The 23,844-nt window shown below is 44.9% G+C and overlaps 1 protein-coding gene across 2 annotated transcripts; it reads right to left on the bottom strand.

Moving 5' to 3' along the window:
* Positions 1-7,937: 7,937 nt before the first annotated feature.
* Positions 7,938-22,405, bottom strand: LOC100216932 (NSP (nuclear shuttle protein)-interacting GTPase). Of its 2 annotated transcripts, none has more exons than XR_566524.3 (14): positions 22,086-22,405; positions 21,842-21,967; positions 15,209-15,270; positions 14,953-15,040; positions 12,969-13,030; positions 12,792-12,885; positions 12,155-12,676; positions 11,576-12,034; positions 11,320-11,490; positions 10,638-10,742; positions 10,397-10,546; positions 10,163-10,303; positions 10,010-10,082; positions 7,938-8,589 (listed from the first exon to the last, which is right to left on the bottom strand). XR_566524.3 is itself a non-coding variant. In NM_001359522.1 (14 exons), the coding sequence occupies exons 2-14, from the start codon at positions 21,938-21,940 to the stop codon at positions 8,469-8,471; spliced, it is 2,127 nt and encodes a 708-aa protein (NP_001346451.1). In that variant the 5' UTR covers positions 21,941-21,967; positions 22,086-22,251; the 3' UTR covers positions 8,062-8,468. The 2 variants fall into 2 exon arrangements, 1 of the variants encoding a protein (NP_001346451.1); NM_001359522.1 differs by having other exon boundaries at positions 8,062-8,589; positions 10,163-10,283; positions 22,086-22,251.
* Positions 22,406-23,844: the final 1,439 nt, after the last annotated feature.

Genomic DNA, 23,844 nt, shown 5'->3' on the forward strand with positions numbered 1-23,844 from the left:
GCACTTCTCCATGTTGAACCTTTTCAACAAGTCCTTGGTATACTTCTCTTATGAGAGGAAGTTACCATCTTTCATTTGCTTGACTTTAAAGCCAAGGAAGTACGTCCGCTCACCAATCATTGACATCTCGAACTCCTTCGACATCAACTCACCAAATTCCTTGCAATGATAGTTATTTGTCGAGCCAAAGATTATGTCATCAACATATACTTGACAAATGAAAATATCATCGTTATGTTTCTTTGTGAATAGAGTTGTGTCGACGGTCCCGATCTTGAAGCCCTTTTCGATGAGGAAGTCGCGAAGACGCTCATACCAAGCCATTGGAGCTTGCTTTAACCCATATAGCGTCTTGGACAACCTGTAAGCATGGTTAGGATATCTAGGGTCTTCAAACCTGGGTGGTTGCTCAACATATACAAGTTCATTTATGAAACCATTTAAAATTCACTTTTTACATCCATTTGATAAAAACTTTATATCATAGCATGATGCATATGCGAGTAGGATACGGATGGCTTCCAGTTGAGCAACTGGTCTAAAGGTCTCTCCAAAATCTAAGCCTTCAACTTGAGAGAATCCCTTTGCAACAAGTCCTTGCCTTGTTCCTTACAATCACGCCTTGATCATCTTGTTTGTTTCTGAACACCCACTTTGTTCCAATGATTCTTGCATCTTGTGGGGGCTTCTCCAGGGTCCAAACTTGGTTACGGGTGAAGTTGTTTAGTTCTTCATGCATGGCGTTTACCCAGTCCGGATCCTGTAGCGCCTCATCTATACATGTAGGCTCAACACAAGAAACAAAGGAGTGATGTTCAATAAAAAAGCATGTTTATGTGATCGAGTAATAACCCCTTGTGAAGGACTCCCAATGATTTGGTCTTTTGGGTGTGCTTGAAGTAGTGATGAGTTTCTCGTGTCAACCACTTGGGAAGAAGATCCTGGAACATCAACATCTTCGGCTTGTACCCTTGCTTGTTCATGAGAAACAAATGTATCTTTATTTGCATGCCTCTCATCTTTTTCATCATCTTGTGGTACACTTGATGAAGAAGGTCTGTCAATGTTTTGCACCTCTTCTTCATCTTCTTTTGGTTTGATAGCTCCAATTGGCATGTTCTTCATGGCTTCCCTAAGTGGCTCATCACCTACATCATCAAGATTTTCAAGTGCTCCTTGGGAGCCATTAGTCTCATCAAATTCCACATCATATGTTTCTTCTACCACGCCAGTGGCATGATTGAATACTCGATATGCTTTGGACTTTGATGAATAAGCCAATAGAAAACCAATATCACAATGTCTTTGAAACTTCCCTAGGTGATGGCGTTTCTTGTAAATGTAGCATTTGCATCCAAACACCCGGAAGATGGAGACATCTGGCTTTTTCCCATTTAGCAGTTCATAGGGAGTCTTCGCAAGTAGTCGGTGAGAAAATAGCCTGTTTGATGCATAACATGCAGTGTTGACAGCTTCTGCCCAAAACCTCTCCGATGTGTTATACTCATCAATCATTGTTCTTGCAAGTGTGATCAAGGTCCTGCTTTTCCTTTCAACAACTCCATTTTGTTGAGGTGTATATGTTGCAGATACTTCATGTTTGATCCCAATCTCATCACAGTATTCATGTATGTTGGTGTTGTCAAATTCTTTACCATTATCACTTCTAATCTTCTTGATCTTGCAATCAAATTTATTTTGAGCTTTCTTGGCAAATTTCTTGAATATAGATGCAACTTCAGATTTATCATGGAGAAAGAACACCCAAGTGTATCTTGAGAAATCATCAACTATCACTAGACAGTAGAGGTTGCTACCAGGACTTACATAATTTGTAGGTCCAAATAAATCCATATGAAGTAGTTCCAGTGGCCTTGATGTTGACATGAAAGCTTTAGTAGGATGTGTGTTAGCAACTTGCTTACCAGCTTGACATGCACTACACGGCTTGTCCTTTCAAATACAACATCCTTTAATCCTCTAACCATGTCCTTCTTTAATACTTTCTTGAGTGTGCTCATTCCAACATGTGCAAGCCTCCTATGCCATAGCCATCCAAGTGATGCTTTGGTAAAGAGGCAAGTTCTTAGGTCTGCATCTTCAGAGGTGAAATCCACTAAATAGAGATTGTTGTATCTAAATCCTTTGAACACCATTGATTCATCATCCTTTTTTGATACAATAACCTCTGTTGGAGTGAATAAGCATTGAAGTCCAAGATCACATAGTTGACCCACTGATAATAAGTTGAAGCTCAAAGGTGCAACCAAGAGAACATTTGAAATTGATAGATCATTTGAAATTGCCACCTTGCCAAGTCCTTGAACTTTCCCTTTTGAATTATCCCCAAATGTGATTTTGTCTTGTCCATCAACATTCTCATCAAGTGAGGTGAACATCCGTGGGTTGCCTGTCATATGTTGTGTGCATCCACTGTCAATAACCCAATGGTTCCCACCGGTCTTGTAGTTCACCTACATCCACAGACAAATCAAGCTTGAGTTTTGAGGGCCCTATATTGCATAGGACCAATGACTTTCTCAATCAAGGACTTTGCAACCCAAATTTGTCTAGGTCTACTCTTGCTTGGTGGACCTAGGAATGTAACCTTGACTTTTCCATTTGCTACTTTTCTTAGAACATAATGAGCATTGAAATCAAATGGTCTTGAGTGCTTAGGCAAGGGAGTTGGTGGTTTGGCTTTGCAGTTGTGGGCAAAGTGACCTTCTTTTCCACACTCAAAGTATTTGATAGGCTTATGAGTCTGCTTTGGCTTGTATTGAGTAGTAGCTTTGTTTTGCACTAAAGAATTGTATCCAATACCACTCTTGTTGTTTTTCATGACAGTGTTCATGAGCAATTCATTTTGGAGGTATTGGCCCTTGTTGAACTTTTGCACACTTGTTGCAAGATGTTCATTTTCACTCTTAAGTTTCTTGACCTCATTTTTAAGCCTTTCATTATCCACTGCCAACTCATTGTTGAAATCATTGTTCTCAACGGCAACCTTTCCTCTAGTAGTTGCATTAGTCAAGTATCTCTTCAATTTTTTGTTGTCTAATGTCAAGACTTTAACTTTTTCGGTCAGTTCATCATGTAGACTAGTTTGATCACCTTGACTCAAATCATCACATGAGGTTGCTACATCAATCTTAACAACAGGGTTAATAGCCTCATGTGTATTGCAAGATAAAAGTTCATTTTCAACAAGAAAATTATCATGATCAAATTTAATCTTAGTATAGTCTTCCTTAATTTTCACTAGTCTATCTTTCAACTCCCTATTAGCTTCATTTAACTTGTCACATTTATCCTTAGCATCTTTTAGGAAGGATGTAAGCTCATTTACAGTGGATGACATACTTTTGTTTTCTTCTTTCATTTCATCACTAGCTTTCATAACTATGTCATATTTGGCATTCAAAGATTCATTTTCATTTTTCAACTTATCACATTTAGCTTTTGACTTCCTAATGATTTGAGTGTATTCTTTAAGCAAGTCAGCTAGTTCATCATAGGAAGGTGAAGCAAATTCATCATCACTATCACTATCACTATCATCAGTAATATCATTATCATTTTGTACCTTCTGTTCACCTCTAGCCATGAGGCATAGGTGAGAAGTCGATGATGGCGATGGTGGTGGTGAAGAGAAGTCCCCAGCGATGGCGACAACTTTTTCATCATTTTCTTCTTCACTTGAAGAAGATCCACTTGATGACTCAATGTCAGTAAGCCAGTCACCAACAATATATGCCTTTCCATTTTTCTTTTTACAGAACCTCTTGTGCTTCCCATCCTTCCTCTTGAAGAATCTCTTTTCCTTTTTCTCATCATCGTTGTCATCTTCTTTCTTGCCCTTGAACTTGTTCTTCTTGGGCTTGTTACATTGATGAGCAAGATGACCAAGCTCTCCACAGTTGTAGCAATCCATTTCAGAAATGGGCTTTCTTTTGCTGGAAAAGAATTTCTTCTTTCTTGAGTCAAATTTGATGCCTTCTCTATTGAGCTTCTTAAACATTTTGGTGGTCTTCCTCACCATCAAGGCAATGTTAGCATCAAGGTCATCATCACTTGAGGATTCTTCCTAAATTTGTACTTTAGCTTTTCCTTTTCTTTCTTGATTTGCTTTGAGAGCCAAATCCTTTCTCTTGGAAGATGACTCATCCTTGTCATTGATGTGCATGTACATCTCATGAGCATTGATCTTTCCCAATATCTATGTAGGAGTGGTAACTGAAAGATCCATCTGATACAGCACAGTGACAATTTGTCCATATTTGTCAATTGGGAGGACACTAAGAACCTTCCTCACAACATCCGGTTGTGAGATTTGTGTAAGCCCCAAGCCATTTACTTCCTCTACAAGAATATTGAGACGTGAGTACATAGCATTGGCATTTTCATTAGCAAGCATTTCAAAGGAATTTAATTTTCTCATAGCAATGTGATATCTCTCTTCATGCTCACTTCTAGTTCCTTCATGTAGAGCACATATGTCCATCCACAAATCATGAGCATTTTATGGTTTCTAACTCTATTAAACAGATCTTTGCAAAGGCCTCTAAAAAGGGTGTTTTGGCCTTAGCATTCCATTTCTCATAGTTAAACTCTTCACCTACAAGATTTGTGGGATCTCTAGGTTCGGGGAATCCTTTTGTGGCGGCTTTGTAGACACCAATGTCTATAGCCTCTAAGTATGCTTCCATACGAATTTTTCAATATGGAAAATCGTCACCATCAAAAACGGGAGGATGTCCATCCCCACCGGACATCGTTACTCTAGCGGTTAAGCTAATCTAAGAGCAACAAGGCTCTGATACCAATTGAAAGGATCACGATGCCCAAGAGGGGGGTGAATTGGGCTTTTCTAAAAATCAACACTAATTAAAACCTAAGCAAGAGCCCAACTTCACCCCAACAACTAGCACTAAGAGAATAATAATAGAAATACAATAATGCTAAGACAATACTTCAAATACTTGCTAAACAAATACACAATGTAAAATGCTTAAATTAAGTGTGGAATGTAAAGCAAGGTTTAGAAGACTCCTCCAATTTTTCCCGAGGTATCGAAGAGTCAGCACTCTCCGCTAGTCCTCGTTGGAGCACCCGCGCAAGGGTATCGCTCCCCCTTGGTCCTTGCAAGAACCAAGTGCTCACTATGAGATGATCCTTTGCCACTCCGGCGCGGTGGATCCCTCATGACCGCTTACAAACTTGAGTCGGGTCACCAACAAGATCTCCACGGTGATCACCGAGCTCCCAACGCCACCAAGTCGTCTAGGTGATGCCGGTCACCAAGAGTAACAAGTCGTAGACTTTCGCTTGACCAAGAGAAGCCTAATGCAAGTGGTGTGTGCTCTAGGTGGCTCTCGCTAGCGCTAATGAGGTCCAAATGCGGGATTAAGATTCTCTAATCACCTCACTAGGCTTTTTGGTGCTTGCAATGCTCTACCAATGTGTAGGAGTAAATGTGGGAAGCAAGACAATGAATATGGTGGGTGGAGGGGGTATAAATAGCCCTCACCCACCAACTAGCCGTTACCAGCAATGTGCTGCGCATGGGCGCACCAGACAGTCCGGTGCGCCACCGGTGTGCCAATGGTTGACTCCAACGGCTAGTTCTGACAGCTAGCAGTTGGGCAGATGGCACACCGGATAGTGAACAGTTACTGTCCGTGCGCACCGGACGGTCCGGTGCGTTGTCCGGTGCGCCACTAAAATTCAACTCTCAAACCCTGCGCTCTTGGGTTTCTGCGAGGGGGAAACCCTTCCCCAGGCCAGCCTGGCCCCACCTGACAGAGGGAGCACCGGACAGTCCGGTGCCCCACAGACAGAAACCCTGATTTCTATTTTTGCTGTTTTTCAATTCGGTTTTTGTTCTAACTCGTGAGTATGTTCTAGAGTGACACCTAGCACTATATGTGAGTGTGAATATGCACCAACACTACACTAGAACTCTCTTGTTCAAAATACTCATCGACAACCCCTCTTTATAGTACGACTAAAACAAAATAAAAGACCTAACTATATCACGAGTGTCCGCAACTCCTTGACACTCGGAATACGAAGACCTTCACTTTTTGTTTCGTCTCTTTAGCCATCGCTTCAAGTTCTTATCTCCGGGATTGTTTTCACCGTTGTAGTACATCTACCTGTAATGCGACCTAACTTACCATTTGTCTCTACAAAACACACGTTAGTCACATATAACATTACGTTGTCATTAATCACTAAAACCAACCAGGGGCCTAGATGTTTTCATGGAGATTATCCCTTCACTTGTATCTGATATTTCTTAGCTCTTAGATTGGGTTGTGTCCGATTGGGATGGTATATATAGGCTCTCAACTTAAATATAGTCGTTTGAACCCCACTCATATTTTTGCATACTCACCAGACATGCTGATGGTGCACCAGACATGACCGGCACCGTCTCAGAGTTAACTATTGGATAAAGTTGTCGGTCCATCAGCTGTCAGAGTTCACCTGATATGTCCGGCGTGCCATTGGACAAGCCACAACAAATAGCCATTGAAATCTTCTCGAAGCGACCATTGACATTGTGCATCCGATGCGCCATCGAATATGTCAGGTGCGTATCGCCTGACTTGGTCCAAAATACAAGCTCTCTGAGTGTCGTGTATGGCATGCCATCAAGTGCTACACCAAACACGCCAGCTGTCCTTTATCTGACTTGGTCCTTTTAACACCCTTTTTGAGTGTCATATCTGGTGGGACATCCAGTGCGCCACCAGATACGTTCGGTGCTCATCCTTCCCGAAGTCCATTTTTTAGCCTTCGTTGCAAGTCGTATTCGATGAGCTATTTGGTGCACCATCGGATACATTCGATGCTCCATGGGTTGTTCAGGGTTGTTTCTTCGAGTTCTTTTGCTTGGGCTTGCTTTGTATTGTGTCTTGGACTTTTGTGTGACCTTAACAAACATTCAATATGCCCCTTAAAGTATTTTTGATCTAAGTTGATCTGAATCGCTTTGCATATTTTCTCCAAGTATATGCTCCAGCCTTTGGACTATATAAATGATTACTTAGCAAAGTTGTTAGTCCAGTTAGTTGTCTGGTCATCAAACACCAAAACCAATATTGAAATGGTATGATGTCCATTTCCCTTACACTTGGCCCATGACAGCGACAACCGATCAGGCTTGAGAGCTGCCATGCACGAGAGGGAGCAGGTGGGCCAATTGATGGAGGGAGAGGCGATGCAGGAAGCCTAGGCCTCACACTGGTTGGGTCCACGATAGCGACGGTCGACCAGGCCTAGGAGCCATCACCCTCAAGAGGGGGTGAGCGAGCTAGTGACTAGAGGGGTGGATCTAACGATAACAACTGAAAAGGAAGGGGAGGAGGGGGCGGCAACCAACGAGGACCATCGACGAGAAAGGCATAAGAAGAGAGGAAGGAAAACTAAAGGAGGTGGAGGACCGATCATGGTGGCAGGTGCAGCCGACTGGCAACAGTGCCTATAGTGACTACTAGGGGAGGGATAGAAGAAACCCTAGATGGATACCATATTAGGGATAGTTTGGGAACCTCATTTTTCTAAATAATTTTCTATTTTCTCAAGGTAAATCAGTTCATCTTCCCTTGAAAAAATAGAAATCCCTTGAAAAAAATAGAGTTTCTAAACTAGCCCTTAGAAAAAAAACCCTAACCCTCAAGAGTATGTTGGGAATTGCATGTATATTAGAAATCAAAGTTACGTGAACTAGGCTAAAGCCCATAACACTTACATGATACAAACGGGATACAATAATCATACAGTTTCCTATGGGGTGTATAGCTCCGCGACAGCCGACAGGACGCTATGCAAAGACCAACTCTACTCTAGGATTTGGACCAAACTGTACACCGTGTAGTTTAGAAACTCAAATCCTCTTGGAAATTAGAGGGAACTGAGGGAGAAATTAGTTAAGTTGAACATACCTTGAATTGCATTACAAAATGTAGATAACAAGTAATGAGTTCCACAAGAAAATAACCCTTACAAAAGATCACCACAAAATTAAGTGGTACTAAGATAGCAAGTAAAAAGAAACCACAAAATTGATCGATCACGATTCTACATCTGATCTATAGTGTACTAATCATCCACATTAAATCGAATAATCAAGTGCACTAGAAACAACTTGTACTAAAACAGGAGCTGACACTGTCCATGACAACAACGAAGAAACACAATATACATACTGTGCAATCCAAGCAGAACGCCAGACACAATGTACATGGAATGAGGCTGAAATCAGCTTAGGCCCTCCAAAACAGAGTTATATTCGATCATTAAGCCTTTGGAAACAAGTTGTACAACAGACTACGGCCGACAAGATACACCACCTTGTTGTATGAAACACAATCTCTCCAGGGCTTCGATGCATGTCTGTCCCCCTGAGTGCTGCAGACCCTTCGTCTAGTGATGAACGATCAGGTATTTCCACACTTCTTTCAGCCAAATGGATTACTACCACCACCAACGGAGCCGTAGGAAGGTGAGGTGTTTGCCTGGGGGTATCCGAGAGGAGCTTCCTGATCAAAACCCATGTTGAAGGAACCCAAACCTTGTTGCCTGCGATGTCATACATCAGACATCAGTGTTGCTAATATACCATCCTAAAGCAACCAAATTGTTAGAGATAAAGGCCCTTAAGATCCCAAGTTCACCAGTACCAGTGAAAAAAACGTCTACTTTCATGACGCACAGATGACACAATTTGGTGAGTGCAGCTTGGGTTGCTGTATTTAATTTTTTGAAGATGCAAACCAAGGGACTTCCATGCCACTAGAATAGAAGGTGAATTTTCTTCGACAACGGACTAACTGATTTTTTTTCTCGAACGGGCACGAGAACTGCGCCACATTATATTAAGATAGGGAAAAAAGGTCTAAAATAGACCAACACAGTTTGTGAACTGCGCCTCACTAACTAAATTGCATTGCACATGAGCAACGAAACTACAAGAGTTTGTGAAACTTAAAACGTTCAAAGCCCTGAAACGACTATTGCTGTCCTCACTGAATGCCCAGGGTTCAGATGAGATGCACACCAAAGAAACAAAAGACCCAGTCAGATACAAGTCTATACAAAAATGACTACAAAAGGCAAAAAAGTTCAGCCAGACACCCGCATTCATCTCCTCTTGCTACAAGCCAAATGAGGCTGTCACAGCACCACAGCTACGGAAAACGGTTCTTTTTACCAGAATAGGTGAATTGTTAACCGGTAATTTAAGTTTAGATACTTCAATTGTGAAATGTGGCTACTTTGTGTAGTCGATATCAGCTACTTAAATCTGCGACCCCATGCAGGTCGACCTTTTTTTAATACATAAATCCTTGATCCAAGGGCAGTTCTTATAATTTAAGTAAAGGTCCCCTCATATAAGGGATGTGATACATATCATAAATAATTAGACACCTCATTTAAACAGTCTATCTGATATGGATCTAGGGTTACGGAGGTAGTACGAGTGGTAGGTTTGGGGTCTAGGACCAGGACCCCGACGCTTGAGCTTCGTCTGTCTGTTGGCTGAGGAGGCGCGGTAATTGTTAAAGAGATAAAGGCCCTTATGAACAGTGCTGCAGTACCCGCAGTGCGGTTCACTAGATGGCTGCGAGGGGTTTGAGGGCGACGGCTAGGGTTAGGGGCGCTTGATGGCTAGGGTTAGGGGTGCTGGGGAGGCCGGCCGCAGGGATTTCCACACGGCCGGCAAGAGAGAGAAGGGATTTCCTTCTAATCTCTTGCTTACCTTCAACTGATATAATCCCTCTCCTTGTATAGAGAGGGTTACTTGAGCTCTAAGCACTAGATCTAATCTTATCTCTAATTCTAATCTTATCCCAAACTAGCCTTATCTTTATCTAACCAAACTAAGGGCGTACTACAGCACCGCCACAACTGTAGTGGCACTGTAGCGGGCCCTCTTGGGCCCTAACACTATTTGCATGTTTTAACTTTGGAAGATATAGTAAATACAACATTTACTCACGTTGCAAGCATGCTATTAGGTTGTTGTTCAGGCATGGGCATGCTGTTCGGAACTTGCTGCATCATAAAATGGCCTGATTGAAGCAATAATTAGCACAGTGCGCAAAAAGGAGGTACTAAAGAGAAAGATTGTGAGGGCGAGATATGCAACTACTTAGATGCGCTTCTGACTGATAGAGCTGGTGAGGCTGCTGTGGAGGAACACCAAAACTAGAGTTACCAATTAAGGTTTGGGGAGCTGAGCCTGCTGATGCTCCAGGTGGCCCAGATGGGGGCTGCTCATAGATAAAACAAACTGATGTTATTGGAGAAGTAATGAGCATGTTGACAAAATAGGAATGCAGAATATGCATGACAACAAAGTCTACAGTAGACATTTTAGTTATACCATGTGAGCTTGAATATGAGCTGACTCATTCCCAAGATCAAAAGGGTTTGAAGCTTTCACAGGTTGGGGGTGGGAATATGCATGTTGTGAATATACAGGTTGCTGATATGTAGGCTGAGGAAATGCTCCGTGAAGATATGATTGCAATCCCTGGAATTGAAGAGCATTCCTTATGTAAGATAAAAAGACAGTAACAGCTCAGGTGCATAATATGTTACACAAATTAGAATGACATGGATACCACTCCAGGTGGATATTGCATGGCGTATCCCATTCCAAAATGGGGAGCTCTCTGCCAGCCAGGCATCATTTGAGTTGATGGTGGATATAGTGCAGTAAAGATATCCTGCAATAAGTTTTGTCCAGTGTCAAATATGCTCATGCAAATGAGTCCGTTGGAAAGCAGTGTCAGATCCATCAGTTCATCATTTTTTTCCAAAACACTCTGCAAAGAATCGAATAGAAGAAACTTGTCCAGTTGTCTTCTATTGATAATAGGTAATGATCTTGCAAATGAACGACCGTGAGAACACATGCACTGACAAGTACAAAAACATTAACAACATTTATGGCATTCAACCCATAAGTTTACAGAAACCAAAGGCTCAAAGCAAATGAAGTTTGCACAAATTATTTTCAATCTAGCAACTAGTTCATTCCCATAAGCCAGCCAAACGAAACACATCAAAACAAAACCATGAATCTAAAGAGAAACTACAATTATTGCTGAACATTATACATTTGTATGGTGGCTACCCATTTTCATTTGGAATCCAATGTAGACCATGATTTCACTTAACTACCTCATAACATATACAGTGCTTGTCAAATAAAACTCCACTAAGTGACATCACATTCAATCAAGAAAATGCTCATTATTTTTTAGAAGACGCAAAACACACAGCTAATCATGTATGACATACCACTGGAAGTTCTTTCCTGCTACTGAATTTACTGTCAGTAGAAGAGGCTGCTCCTTGAATACCACTGGTTCCTTGTGGATTTGCAGTAGCTTGAGATGGAGGTCCAGCTGTTGGGGCAGCTAGAGGAGATTGTTGAACTGATGATCCTTGGCCGGACATTACTGTTGAGGCCTGGGGAAGGAATCCAGTGAAAACTATTTTTTAGGAAAAAAGGCTCAGGTGCATAAAGCTTAAAAATTTATGAAAACACAACTACCTGGTTGCCTGAGATTCCAAAGGGCGCATCAAACAAGGAATGTGACTGGTCTAGCACAGATGAATGTCCTCCATCATTTGCTTTCAAAGTGGGATCAAGAGAAACAGGATAAGCTGACGCATTTGGTGCAGAGGGTGCTTCAGAGAATGACAGCTGTGCAAGTGCAGACTCAAGAGGATTTACACTGCTGCTTGTTTGTGGTGTTTGTTGTTGGCCAAAAGAATCAAAAGATGCCCAGTCACCACCACTGACAGAAGGATCACTTTTCCCTTGTTCAAGAATAGGCTGTGGTGCTGCTGCGTTAAATGGAGGTTGTTGTGGCATAGGGGTGGGTTGTGGTGGTGCTGTGGACGCAGGTTCAGGATCTGCACTAAAATCAATTAAACTTACAGCACTTGCCACCTTTGTCTGTTCTGATGTGCCTTCTGAAGAACCAATGCTGCTGGCACTAGATATTGTCTACATTATGAACAAGCAAGAGGAATATTAAGCGAACATATGCACAAGAACACGATGATATTTCAAGTGTACAAAAGCAATGTCAAAAGAAGGGGAATGTCAGGAGTAACAAAGAATAACCTTTGTCAGTGGTGGAGGATCAATTGCCCTGGTTCCATTTGGCTTTGGAGGACCAATTGGTCTGACTACACTCGGCTTTGGAGGATCAATTGGTCTGACTACGCTTGGCTTTGGAGGTTCAGTAGCTGGCTTTGACGGTTCACCAACCCGAAGTTGAGGAGTATTGTCACCCAATATATCCCTAACTGGTCGTACAACAGGACTAGAACCATCAGCTTCTTTCTGGAAATCTGGAGATCCACTATCTGGTTTTCTGGGCTCCGAAGACCAACGGTCTTCAAACCTTTGAACTGGAGTTGTTTTTCCAGATCTATCATCGACAACCTCAAAGTAGCGAGGACTTTTCTTATAGTCATTTTGGTCATAGCCAGGACTACGGTCCCCATAGGAATATCTGGAATTTCTGTCATCACTCCGTCCACTATAACTCCGACGATCAGAGTAACTTCCATCTGGCGGACTTCTTGAACCACCCCAATTTCCATCAGATCTCCTATTTTCACTATACTCATCCTTGTCATCCTGCAAGATGACGATCAACCAGCACACAGTGAATTTCAAAGGGAAAATTACATTTCCAGAAATAAGGATTGGTTACTGAGGAGAAACATTTAAAGCGGTAAGGATACAACATCACCTTTGCCCTTGGTGGCTTATCAGTACTTCTTTCTCCTGTGTATCTCCGTTCCACATACACATGCTTAATGAAATTTCTCAATTTGTCAGCATTACTGAGACCAAAAGAAACATGTCATACTTCCCATACATAATTAAGCATTGTGACTTACAAAAAGAAATTGCTAAAAAAGATCACCTGCTGTCAGGGTATCCATTTCGTTGAGGATCCCACTCCTTGAAAAATACTTCTCTAGCACGCTACAAGTCAAGTAAAATCTGTTATATTTGGTAGTTTAGATATTGTGTATCGTAGACTATCATATGTATCCATGGGTTGCCTTGTTTCCTAGTCCTGTACTCTATATAAACCACCTAAGGACTCAATGCAATGCATCCATCCAATTACAACAATTTTATTTTCCTCCATGGTATCAATTGCCCGGGTTCGGTTTAGATCTAACCCTAGCCAGCGATAGATTCTGCACCACGCACCCCCGGGGAGAGATTTATCTCCACCAGGGGCAACGCCACTGTTTAGGCGCCCACCTCTTCATGCCGGGCGTTGGACACTCGTTGTCACTGTTTAGTCTGCGATCAAGTTGTAGGTGCACCCGTTGAGTTGCACAGGGAAGATCCCACTGCTGCTGTTGCACCCTTTTTGGTTTGCATGATCACTAATCGGGACTAAGTCACCCGTTGCTTGCCAACCTCACGTGCTACTCCAACACCGGCATCTACATCTTCGACTGTGCGGCTTGGCCAAGCGTGCGATGTTGTGGGGATGCATTCCCACGTCGCTTCTCAACCATCCCGTCTGCATGTCTATATTGTCAGTTTGTCATCACCAGCATAGATCAGGATTCAAGACACCTCTGCTGACCTCTTCCGTCGTCGCTCCATCTCGCGCGTACTTGGTCCCAACTCCCTACAATTGATTGTGTGGTCCACCTGGCTCCCGTGACGTCCATCGCAGGGTACTATGCACGTCTTCTTCGAGCAACAGGGCTGCTGCTGTGTCGCCTCGTCGAGCCACACCATCATCAAGGTCTGCTTGGTGGTTGCATATACATCATCATCCCATGTGCATCGATGACTGTGCTGCACAATCTGTTGCACCATCCGTCTGCACAAGGCCTTTGTCCTATTGATCGCCTTTGTCGTCGACTTAGAGCACTACATGTGAGCGTGAGGCCTTGTGCGCGAAAGCACCGCTGCCCATCCATCGCCAGCCCGGACTGCTTGCCTTCGGGTTCAACGCATCCACTCCCTCACTGCTTCTCCGTCCAACACAACATCACCAGCATCTTCGTCTTGTCCCCACCACTTCGTCTATTCCGTTAACTGTGTGCTGCATCCATACCTTCTACCCTACTGTTCTACAACAATCAACGCTACTACTTCTATGATGGTCCCTCTACCTTGTACGTCCGGTATTGGCAACAACGACACTTGCTTTCGTGTCTGGCGCGTTGCTGAGTCTGGCAAATCCAGCCCAAGCCTCGGTTCAGGCAACTTGACTGCATCTACATCGGCATCAACTCTCATGTTCCCACCCCATCTGCCTCGATTGCATCGTCTCCTTTCACCTTCGTCTTTGGCAGCCCTGACTGTATGAACCTCAGTATAGCCTCCTTCCACGACGACTACCCAGACATGTCTTCATCATCTCCTTGACACCTCTTATGCGCTTGCAACTACACCAACACAGCAACCTCACCACAACTATGTCGGCCTCGCTATCTTCAGCACGACTCCTTCAACCACATCAATTGTGCCTTATGCTCGGCTACCTCGCATTGGCACAACCACATAAGCTCCTTGTTGGTTTCTACTCTAGTTGCAACATTTGCATTGCAATGTCACTACGACTTCAGGAGAATGTTAGCCTTTGGCTCCTCTTCTCCAGTCCAATCGTCTGCGATGTTCCCGCTACGACTGCGGAGGGTTGTTAGAGTATATTTGGTAGTTTAGATATTGTGTATCGTAGACCGCCACATGTATCCATGTGTTCCTTGTCTCCCAAGTCTTGTACTCTACATAAACTGACTAAGGGCTCAATGCAATATTGCAATACATCCATTCAATTACACCAATTCTATTCTCCTTCAAAATCAATGCCGTGTTGAATAGAAGACATGGGATTGATGGGAAAAGTAGAAAAAAAAACAGATACATGTTACCTCATTCCCCCCTTCTTGAAGGGCAGTAACTTCTTGTGCAGTAAATTTGGCCATGGAAACCGATTTTACTCGATGCGTGAACTCCCGACTAGGAAAACAAAGTGATTTATATTAGGAAAAAGACTGGCATATTTCACCAGGGGACTGGTGTGCCCAATAATTCACTCCATCATGCCATATACTGTTAAACAAAAAAGAAGGGAAGGCTCGATAGATTGGTCGTCTAAACTAAAAGAGGGCACACTAAAATACTTACTGTGCTCCACTGCAATTGGTACAAACGAAGGTCCAGAAATTTGTGCAGGCATATTGTGGTCCCTGTTCAAATCAGCATATCAGTGTTCTTGCTTTTTTCTTCAGGTGGAACAGTAGGGAAGGCAATAACAAAACATTATTCTCATAATATATTAGCAAGATATGTACAGAAGATCCCAGAACCAAGACACTTCTAAGTCGACAAGGTAAAAAAATAAGTACAAAAGATGAAAGAAAATAAACAAGGTATTCACTTTACGAAGCAAATGGGACATATGAAAGATAGTAATGCCCAAAGTTTGATGAGATACAAGATAGCAGTTCAGTCAAAGGCACACACAATATTCACTTGAGCACTGAGGGAGTAGGGTTACTTCAAGGTTCTTAAAGTGCAGTGCCTGAAGTGAGGCGTGCACCTCTCACCACGCAGGATGACTTAGCCCCAGACAGAAAGTGAAAAAGAAGGAAAAGAGCAGTAGGGTAGTCCTAACTACATGAATTTTGTTGTTATTAAGTCCTGTTTCCTAAGCACTCTCCTAGTTACTTGTGCTAGTTAATTATAGTCATTAAAGACCTTGGGCAGCTCAACAGGTGTGTGCGGCTGCCAAGGCTCCTATCTGATTAGCTAAGCTCTAATGAGCTGTTATGTAATCAATATGACTCATCTCATCTTTCTATATAATCAAGCAATGATGGCTGAGGTTAGTACCTCCGGCAAAACCACTCTGTTTACCTCTAACATTTGGTATCAAAGCTTAGGTTAGACACCTGAGAGTCTCAAGGCCGACTCCTCTCTTCTCTACTCATGTCGACCTCTGCTGAGCGCGCTGCCAGGCTCAAGGCCAAGGGAACCAGCGAAGGAGAGCTGGGCGACTTCTCCAGCAGGGCTGCACGCCTGAAGGCTGCAGAGGAAGCAGCGGCGCTGGCAGTCCAGGCAGCGAAGCAGGCAGCGGCTGCAGCAGAGGCAGCGGCAAGGACGGCGCAGGAGCTGCGGGCCGAAATCGCCGCCGAGAAGGGAGAAGATGAGGAGGACTGGGAGGAGGAAGAGGAGACAGAGAGGAACAGGCGGATGAGGACTCCACCGCGAGATAGGAGGCGCTCGCAGTCACCACTACGGGACCGAAGGCGCTGCCGTGGCGGCGCTCGCTACGAGTCGCCGCAAGGAAGGGTGGTGTACCGCGACTCCGGCAGCGGCACGTCGTGGCCAATGCTGGACAAGACAAACTACTACGAGTGGAGCCAGACCATGAAGCTGAGGATGCAGGCGCGCGATCTCTGGGACGCCATTGAAGGCGGTCCTGTCCAGTTCCGCGATGACAGACGCGCACTGGAGGTGATCGTCGGGGCTGTACCCAAGGAGATGGGTCTCCCACTGCTCGACAAGGCTACGGCGAAGGAGGCGTGGGACGCCATCGCTGCGACCCGCATCGGCGTGGACAGGGTCCGTCGAGCAACACTGCAGCGCCTACGCCGTGATTGGGAGAACATCAGCGTCAATCCTGGTGAGCAAGTGGATGACTTTGCTGTGCGGTTGTCAACTCTGCACCAGCAGCTTGTCATCCATGGCGATAGGGACATCACCGAGGAGCGCGTGGTGGAGAAATTCCTGCGCACGGTGTCGGCCAAGTACTCGCAGATCGTCGTCGCCATTGAGCAGTTCCTTGATTTTGAGGCACTGACTCTTGAGGAGGTGACTGGAAGGCTTAAGGCAGTGGACAATCGCGAAGAACAAATACTGACTGAGCCGGTGGCCATCAATGGCAAGCTGTTGTACACTGAGGAGCAGTGGAAAGCGCGATGCAGAAAGGAAAAGAAGGGAGACGATGCATGTGGCTCTGGTTCCAGGAACCAGCGCGGTGGCGGTGGACGCAGCCGCGGTGGTGGACGAGGACGAGGCAGAGTAGGTGGACGTGGTGGCGGACGAGGAGACGGCAATGTTGCTGGCCGTGTCGGCCCCAACACCTGCCTCAACTGCAACCAGGAAGGCCACTGGGCACGTGAGTGTCCGCAGCCGCGTCGTGAGGATGCAGAGCGCGGCGGTGGCGGTGGAAACCGTGCTGGCCGCGGCGGTGGCAACCGTGGTGGAGGTCGCGGCGGTGGAAATCAGGCTGGACAGCGTGGCGGGAACCAAGGAAGGCATGAGGCGCGCGTCCAGTACGCCGAATGTGAAGAAGATGGTGCTCTGTTTCTGGCACAGGGCTTTATCAGCCTAGAGCAGAGCACGCCGGCGCACAGCTACACGGCGCAGCACGTCGAGCTTTCTGAGCCACGTGCATGTGCCTACCTTGGCGTGGATGAAGAAGATATGGACAGCGGTTGGTACCTAGACTCTGGCGCAACACATCACATGACCGGGCGTCAGGAACTCTTTGCTGATCTGAACACTGGCGTTCGAGGAACGGACCGGTTCGGGGATGCATCGAAGGTGGAAATCAAGGGAGTTGGATCCATCATTTTTCAAGCCAAGACCGGTGAGCAGAGAGTTCTTCACGGCGTTTACTACATTCCAGCGCTGAAGAACTCCATACTAAGTTTGGGACAGCTTGATGAAGGAGGGTCCAAGGTTGTGATTAACCATGGCGTGCTCCACATTTGGGACAATCATCACCGATTGCTGGCCAAGGTACATCGAGGGAAGAACAGGTTGTACATTTTGCACCTCGAGGCTGCACAACCTATCTGTCTCGCGGCGCGCAAGGATGTTGAGGCATGGCAGTGGCACGAACGTTTCGGCCATCTGAACTTCGATGCACTCCGACGACTCAGCAAGGAGGAGATGGCGCGTGGGATGCCGATGGTCGATCATGTGGAGCAGGTATGTGACACTTGTGTCACCACGAAGCAGAGGCGGCGCTCTTTTCCGGCCGCAGCAGCATATCGTGCCCAGAATCAACTCGAATTGGTGCACGGTGATCTGTGCGGCCCAGTCACGCCAGCAACACCGGCGGGCAACCGCTACATCCTGCTGCTCGTCGATGATGCCACCCGTTTTATGTGGGCTGTGTTGCTGCCATCCAAGGACGCAGCGGCGGAAGCAATCAAGAAGATCAAGGCGGCAGCAGAGGTGGAAAGTGGGCGCAAGTTGAAGGTCCTGCGCACCGACAATGGCGGGGAATTCACCGTCGCGGAGTTCGCCGCATACTGCGCCAATGAAGGTATTAAAAGGCATTTCAGTGCTCCTTATTCACCGCAACAGAATGGTGTGGTTGAGCGCAGGAATCAAACTGTGGTGGCCATGGCACGAGCTCTGCTCAAGCAACGCCAGATGCCTTCTCGGTTTTGGGGGGAGGCTGTGATGACGGCTGTGCATATTCTGAATCGATCTCCAACAAAGGCACTGAGGAATGTAACTCCGTATGAGGCATGGCATGGCCGCGCACCAACAGTTGGCCATCTCAAGGTATTTGGTTGCGTGGCTTATACCCGGCAGCTTACTCAGCTCCAGAAACTTGATGATCGCGGTAAGGCTGGAGTGTTCATTGGCTATGCAGAAGGGGCCAAGGCATATCGTGTATTTGATCCAGTGTCCCAGCGCGTGCGAGTCAGCCGTGATGTGGTATTTGATGAAGGACGTGGCTGGGACTGGGCATCAGCGGCAGCAGGTACTTCAGAGGCAGCATGCAGCGATTTTGTTGTTGAGTTTCCATGGGCAGAAGAGTTTCCTGAAGCAGAAAGTTCAGTGTTACCCTCACCACCTCTTCAGCCACATCCTACATCACCTAGTCTCCCTTTGGTGAGTGCAGGAGAGTCTGCAGCAGAAGCAGAGGAATCCGCAGTGGAGACAGAGGTGCCTGTGTCACCTAGAACACCTACACCAGCTCCAGCAAGCCCGCAGATAGAGCATGTGACTCCTCTGGAAAATGATAGTGAAAGGGTGGATGCTTATCATGATGGTGAAGAGCTTCGTTATAGGAAGGTCCATGATATTATTGGTAATCAGCCAACCCCTTTGCCGGCACAGAGGTTGTTTGCAGAACTAAACCTCACTCATGTCGGTGAGCCTACAAGCTATGAAGAGGCAAAAGATGATCCAGATTGGCAGGCAGCAATGAAGGAAGAGCTGAGCTCAGTTGAGCGGAATGGGACTTGGGAACTTGTTACTCCTAGTCCAGGTCATCGCCCAATTTCATTGAAGTGGGTGTTTAAATTGAAGAAGGATGAACATGGTGTTGTGATCAGGCACAAGGCAAGACTTGTGGCCCGTGGCTTTGTTCAGAAGGAAGGGATTGACTATGAAGATGCCTTTGCACCAGTTGCAAGAATGGAATCAGTACGTGTTTTACTTGCTCTAGCAGCACAAGAAGGTTGGACAGTACATCACATGGATGTGAAGTCTGCATTTCTGAATGGAGAACTCAAAGAAGAGGTTTATGTTACTCAGCCACCAGGTTTTGAAGTATCAGGAGAAGAGAAGAAAGTGTACAGGTTACACAAGGCATTGTATGGCCTAAGACAGGCTCATCGGGCGTGGAATGCCAAACTTGACTTGACTCTCAAGCAGATGGGTTTTGAGCAGAATGTATATGAGGCTGCCATGTACAGGAAAGGTTCAGGTGATTCTTTGCTGATAATTGGAGTCTATGTTGATGATTTGATCATCACTGGAGTCAATCAGCAGAAGATTGAAGCTTTCAAGGCAAAAATGAAGCAGACATTCGAAATGAGTGATTTGGGTCTGTTGTCTTTCTATCTTGGGGTTGAGGTAAGACAATCAGAGGGAAGCATTACTCTGAAACAGACTCATTATGCTAAGAAGATACTTGAGCTCGGTGGTATGGCAGACTGTAATCCAGCTACCACCCCCATGGAAGAAAGGTTGAAACTGAGCAAGGAAAGTACAGCAAAGGAGGTAAATCCAACTCAGTATAGAAGACTAGTTGGTAGTCTGAGATATCTAGTGCACACAAGGCCAGATTTGGCTTTTGCTGTAGGGTATGTTAGCAGATTTCTGGAGAAGCCAACAGCTGAACATCTTCAGGCTGTAAAAAGGATCTTGAGATATGTGACTGGTACTCTAGATCATGGGCTATGCTATACTAGAATGACAGGCAAGGCAAGACTTGTGGGTTATAGTGACTCAGACTTGGCTGGAGATATTGATACAAGTAAAAGCACTACTGGATGTTTGTTTTTCCTTGGAAACAGTCTGGTCAGCTGGCAATCTATCAAGCAGAGAGTTGTTGCATTATCAAGCTGTGAGGCTGAATATGTGGCAATGACAACAGCTGCAACCCAAGCCTTGTGGTTGTCAAGGTTGTTTGCAGCATTATTGGGAAGAGAAGTTGAGGTGGTGGAACTTAGAGTAGACAATAAATCTGCTCTATCTTTGGCAAAGAATCCTGTTTTCCATGACAGGAGCAAACATATTAGAATCAAGCATCACTTCATCAGGGACTGTGTGGAAGAAGGTAGCATCAAAACAGAATTTATTCCCACTACAGATCAGCTTGCTGATATACTGACCAAAGCCTTGGGCAAGACCAAGTTGGAAGATATGAGAAGCAGAATTGGGATCAAGGAGATCAAGATCAGTTGAAACAGGCCTTAGGGGGAGAAATGTTGTTATTAAGTCCTGTTTCCTAAGCACTCTCCTAGTTACTTGTGCTAGTTAATTATAGTCATTAAAGACCTTGGGCAGCTCAACAGGTGTGTGCGGCTGCCAAGGCTCCTATCTGATTAGCTAAGCTCTAATGAGCTGTTATGTAATCAATATGACTCATCTCATCTTTCTATATAATCAAGCAATGATGGCTGAGGTTAGTACCTCCGGCAAAACCACTCTGTTTACCTCTAACAAATTTAATAGGTTCTTAAGCAATCAAATGCAGTTCACGGATAGCGGGCATCATGAGATCTGTTGCTCACATATCAGTTTATTCTTTATCTTAATCCATGTGCCACATCCTCTACAAATGTGGCAAATTATATCAAGAAAAAGAAACTGATATGCTATCTGACTTATCGATGATACGGTGACCTTTCTTAAATACATTTTCTGAAATTTCCACATCATTATTCATTTATGAAAGTGATGCCCAAAATAAGTGAAAGATCCATATTTTGTTACCTAAACATCACAATCCACAACCTTAACATTTGACTGCATTGCTAGCCAATGCCTCAGAGATAACCACAATACAACTTTGCTAATTATCAGCTTAGGTTCCTGTTAGCTAACACAATAAAACTTCCCTAACTATCAGCTTAGATTCTTGTTAGCTTGATCAAGGAAAGCGGTGGAAGTGAGACAGGATCATAAAGGTTGCTTCTGTTGCAAGCAGTAGCTACAATCACCAACTATAAAATTACATTGCAGTAATAAAACAATAATGTGTGATACCATAATGACAGACCGAATTCCAACCGCTTGCATAAGGCTACATTTCATTACAGGCACAAATTGAATGAGGAATCTACTGCTGACCTCGAAACCCACTCAATATAGCGGCGCTCTCCGGTCAAACACCTAGTTCTGCAGCTACCTCCCAATATGCCGTGTGTGCGCCATTCATGGCAACAGAGCATTGTGGCAGATGAAGCCAAACAAGCTAAAAACAGCTCCTACCTGCTTGCTAGCTCTCAGGCCCCGAAACCCGTCCACATTCAGCAAGAGAACTCGAGACGAGAGGCTCACCAAATTGTTACAGTTGATGCAGCGCTTGTTGGCGGGCAGCTTGAGCAGGCCGCGAAGGATCTTCTCGTGCCTCTCGTCCTCCTTGACCCGGCTCGCCATCGCCGCCGTATCGGCCCGCCAGGAAGCCTGAAACTCGCAGCAGAGCAAGCAAAATCACACAAAACCCCGGACGGAATGGCCCGAGATCCGGCAAGCTAGCCAGATCCGCCCCCGAATCACCGCTGCCCAATCGAGCCAGCCTCACCTGCGGGTGGGTGCGCCCTTCCTCGGTGCGCGCGCGCGAGCGGCGAGGCGGGCGAGGGCGAGATCCCGCGCGCGCGTGCGGAGGCCGAGGGGGAGGCGAGACGACGAGGTGGTGGCAGCTGCGAGCGAAAAGGTTTGTTGCTGCTGCGTTGCTTCGCTGCGCGTGTTTAACAGGGGAGGGGGAAAAGAAGTTTTTCGTCGTGGGGTTTGCGGAGAGGTGAGAAGAAGGGAGCGCCGAGCGGGAAGGCTGCCGGTCAGCCGCTGGCTGGGACCGGGTGCAGCCGGTCGCCGGGGAGGCGGTTTCTAGAGTGCGGGGCTTATGGGACCCGCGTGGCAGAGACAGTTCGGGTTCGGTTTTGGTGGGTGCGCGGTGAGCTGGACCTGAACGTGGTGATTCCTGCTTGTTTTGGGTTTGGGAAGCTAACTGCCTCGGGAGTGCTAAATCACCGACAGGGAGGGCTGGAAAATAAGCTCGAGGCTCGCGAGCCGGCTCGAGCCTCGAGCGAGCCGAGCCGAGCCTGTCTTTTGGGCTCGTTGTGGTAGCTAGCCGAGCCGGCTCGCGAGCTTTGCCAAATTACTAAATATGTAAAATAGTGATGGATATTGACTAATTTTATAGATAGTCAGTTTGTTCATCGGTGTTTCATGATAGATATATGACAATTGATAATTTAGATGACTCATAATGATGAATGATATCTATATATTTTATATTTATATACTAATAATTCACTATATAATGCAATTATATATATCAGGGTGTGGCTCGCGAGCCGAACCGAGCTGGCTCGCGAGCCACCTTCGAGCCGAGCCGAGCCTGTCTCCTCAACTCGTGAAATGGACGAGCCGAGCTCGGTCAGCCACCGAGCTGCACCGAGCCGAGCCGAGCTCGGCTCGGCTCATTTCCAGCCCTACCGACAGGTGATGAGAAAGACTACCAGGATGGAAACGTTATTATTTATTCAAATATCATTTTTAGTTTTTTTCCTTTGAGAGATATGATATAGTATCTGTTACACAAATTTGTATGCTTATTTTAAGCATTAAGTTTATAAAGATCCATAAAAAGTAAGTCTTAAATTTACCATATATGTTCTCAAATGATAAATATAAAATCTGTATTCAGAGTTAAATACATATATATTTTTCACCTTTTTCGTTGTGAGAAGCAAATAACACAGAAAACAATTTATGGAAAAAATTATTCTTGTTTGCAATAATATGCTTAATAACATAATAAAAGATCATCGCCAATTTTTATGTGTATCTATTTTAAAATATTAGATTTGTTCTAACAATTGGATATTCACCTCCATCCCTACTTGTGTGGATGTGTGTTTAATTTTTTAAATGGCAATTGTGACTATACTTCTCTCGAGCCTTGCAATTGTAACTTTATCTCTCGTTTTTTCAACTTTGTGACTTTCCCCTCCACTTGCAATTATAGATAGTCTTAATAAGTTTATCTTATCGTTTAGTCTTTATCTCTATAATTAGTTTTATAATTAAACTATACAGTGACATTATCACAAAATGCTGAAACAAACAAGGACATTATCCGCAAGTAGTACAGACTGTATGGTTGTGATCTTTGGCAATTGTTAGGTCTTGTTCGGTTCTAAGGGATGAAATCCCACCATATAATCGAGTCTGAATTGGGTGAATCCATACCTCACACTCAATTTCATGGTGAGATTAAATCCATCATTTAATTCATGTATCTCTCAAAACTAGTTATTATTTTGATCCATTAAATCTAA

This window comes from Zea mays, chromosome 5, assembly GCF_902167145.1.
Source record: "Zea mays cultivar B73 chromosome 5, Zm-B73-REFERENCE-NAM-5.0, whole genome shotgun sequence".
NCBI classification, from domain to species: domain Eukaryota; kingdom Viridiplantae; phylum Streptophyta; class Magnoliopsida; order Poales; family Poaceae; genus Zea; species Zea mays.

Bases quoted from the DNA above. Each gene is read 5' to 3' on its own strand.
- LOC100216932 (NM_001359522.1), bottom strand. From the start codon at position 21,940: ATGGCGAGCCGGGTCAAGGAGGACGAGAGGCACGAGAAGATCCTTCGC. The intron at 12,035-12,154 runs GTTATTCTTTGT...TTCATAATGTAG, and splicing joins ATCCTCCACCACTGACAAAG to ACAATATCTAGTGCCAGCAG. The intron at 8,590-10,009 runs GTGAGTAAATGT...ATGACATCGCAG, and splicing joins CCTAATAGCATGCTTGCAAC to GCAACAAGGTTTGGGTTCCT.